Source organism: Halyomorpha halys, unplaced genomic scaffold (assembly GCF_000696795.3).
Source record: "Halyomorpha halys isolate HHAL.00 unplaced genomic scaffold, Hhal_1.1 Scaffold148.1, whole genome shotgun sequence".
Lineage (NCBI taxonomy): Eukaryota > Metazoa > Arthropoda > Insecta > Hemiptera > Pentatomidae > Halyomorpha > Halyomorpha halys.
In genome coordinates, this window is record NW_027112919.1 from 109,690 (window position 1) to 111,743 (window position 2,054).

General features: G+C 22.7%; 1 protein-coding gene across 1 annotated transcript in view; it reads right to left on the reverse strand.

The window, feature by feature from the left end:
* The window catches only part of LOC106678599 (uncharacterized), a 53,916-nt gene that overhangs the window by 3,672 nt on the left and 48,190 nt on the right, over positions 1-2,054 (reverse strand). The window contains exons 5-6 of the mRNA XM_067050590.1: positions 1,343-1,496; positions 34-212 (exon numbers count right to left, since the gene is read on the reverse strand). Coding sequence (XP_066906691.1) covers positions 34-212; positions 1,343-1,496 — 333 coding nt within the window. The remainder of the gene's footprint in view (positions 1-33; positions 213-1,342; positions 1,497-2,054) is intronic.

The following is a 2,054-nucleotide window of genomic DNA, read 5'->3' on the forward strand; positions in this document are numbered from 1 at the left end:
ATAACTTTTAAATATAAATTTGATAAAACATACCTCTCCATTTCCACTGACATCCCAAAGAAGAGAAGCTCCATCAGGTCTTGCAGGGCTATTTAAATATATAAACAAAGTGTTCGAACATTGTCTCACTTCGCAGAGAGATCTTAAGTGATAGCGAAGAGCGAACTTAATACCTGAAGGGTACACGTTGCCTAATTCCTCTGAGTAAAGATCTAAAAATAAACAAAAATTATATAATTATAATTTTATTATAGTATTAAATGTATTAAAAATTCTAGCAAGTAAACATTACTTTCTTCTGTATTGTTGGAATGTGCTATATTCATGAGAAACTAAATTGTTTTATTGTTTTTATTTTTATTTAGATAATAACACCTTCCATTATATTAACTATTTTTATATTTTAAATCATATCATATAAAATATATAACATTGTATGTTATATTCAATCTATACACTTGAAACATTAATTTATGTTTTTTATTTGTAAATATATTTGGACTTATATTAATGTATTATTTTTATATAATTTGTATTTATATTTACATGTAACTGGTTTTATCACGTGCAAACAAATAAATTTGGTTTATCTAATGAATGAATATATTTTTGTTCTCCAAAAAAGCAAATTGTAATTTTTTTTTTTTTAAAAGCTTAGATTTTATTTCATTAATAATACTTTTCTGTACATTTGATATACAAGGAAGATTTATTTGTTTGATTAGATATTAAATGTCAATGCAGAGGAATATAAAATAATAATTTTTTTAAAATCTCTAATCCTACCTTTAGATCAAAAATTAAAACAAGTAGTTCTTAATTCATACAAATTTAAAAAAAAAATTAAATAAGCATTACCACAATTACCTACAATAAATAAATTTCATTTCTAACTATTACTAGAAAAAATGTAAAATAATTAAATAAATATTAAAGTATTTATTTATTTGTAATTTTTCATTAGAAATTCAATTAAATTATTGTAAGCATTTGTAGAAATGCTTATTTTAAAAAATATAATAAGTAAGAAAAGATGAAGAGATGGACACAGTTACCTGAAATGTCCAAGAAAAATATTTATGAATTAGGAATTATTGTGTTTTAATTTTTTACCAGAAGGCTGGATAAGAGATTTAAGAAAAATTGTAAAATAGTGATAGAAATATACAGCTGAAAATGGAAAAAAAAATTTAAGACCCCAAACAGCATTTCTAACATTATCACAATTCAGATAGAAAGAAGTCTATTATTTTCAGAAAGACACGACAAATACAGATTGAAGATAATGATTATGTAAGTTTTAATATTGTTAAATATTCATCTAAACAAAAACGATCTTTACCTTTTTCTATTTGATTCAATCCATTTCCGTAAAACATTTTAATATTCGGAGATGCAAAACGATTTCTCCTCAGCATGCTGTTCATAACTCTTAAATTCGAGAAACTTTCTTCATCGGCTAATTGTTTATTCCATCCACCAGATAGCATGACAGCCTAAAAAGAGATAATTAAATAAATAAACAAATAGTTACTTCGATTAGAAGATTCATTATAATGAATATTGTAAATGTAAATATGATTTAATCAATAAGCGTAAGTTAATAAATTGTATCTGTATTGTAAAATATATCTTATGATTTATATTGTTATAGTAATAGTGATTTATTGACACATTTATTTTCAATATACTAAATTTATTTTGTAAAAAATATGGATTGTTAGGTCAAATATATATCTGAGAGAATCGATATAAATAATGATCTTCTCTGTTATCTTTTGTTGAGAGAATTGCCATGTATGATAATTCAAAGTAAATACATCCTATTTATTTAAAATTACTGCAGATGATAGTTCAAATAAGCAAAATCTCCATTTATGAACTTACCGCCTCATAACGACATACCCTACCTTACAATAAAATTTAAAAAAATAGTTTTATTATTTATTTAAATGTTTTTTATTTCAATAGTAAAAAAAAAAAAATAATCATGTCATACTGAATTATTGTGCTCAAAATTTCAAATGATTTATTATTTAAAAGGTTATTAAAAT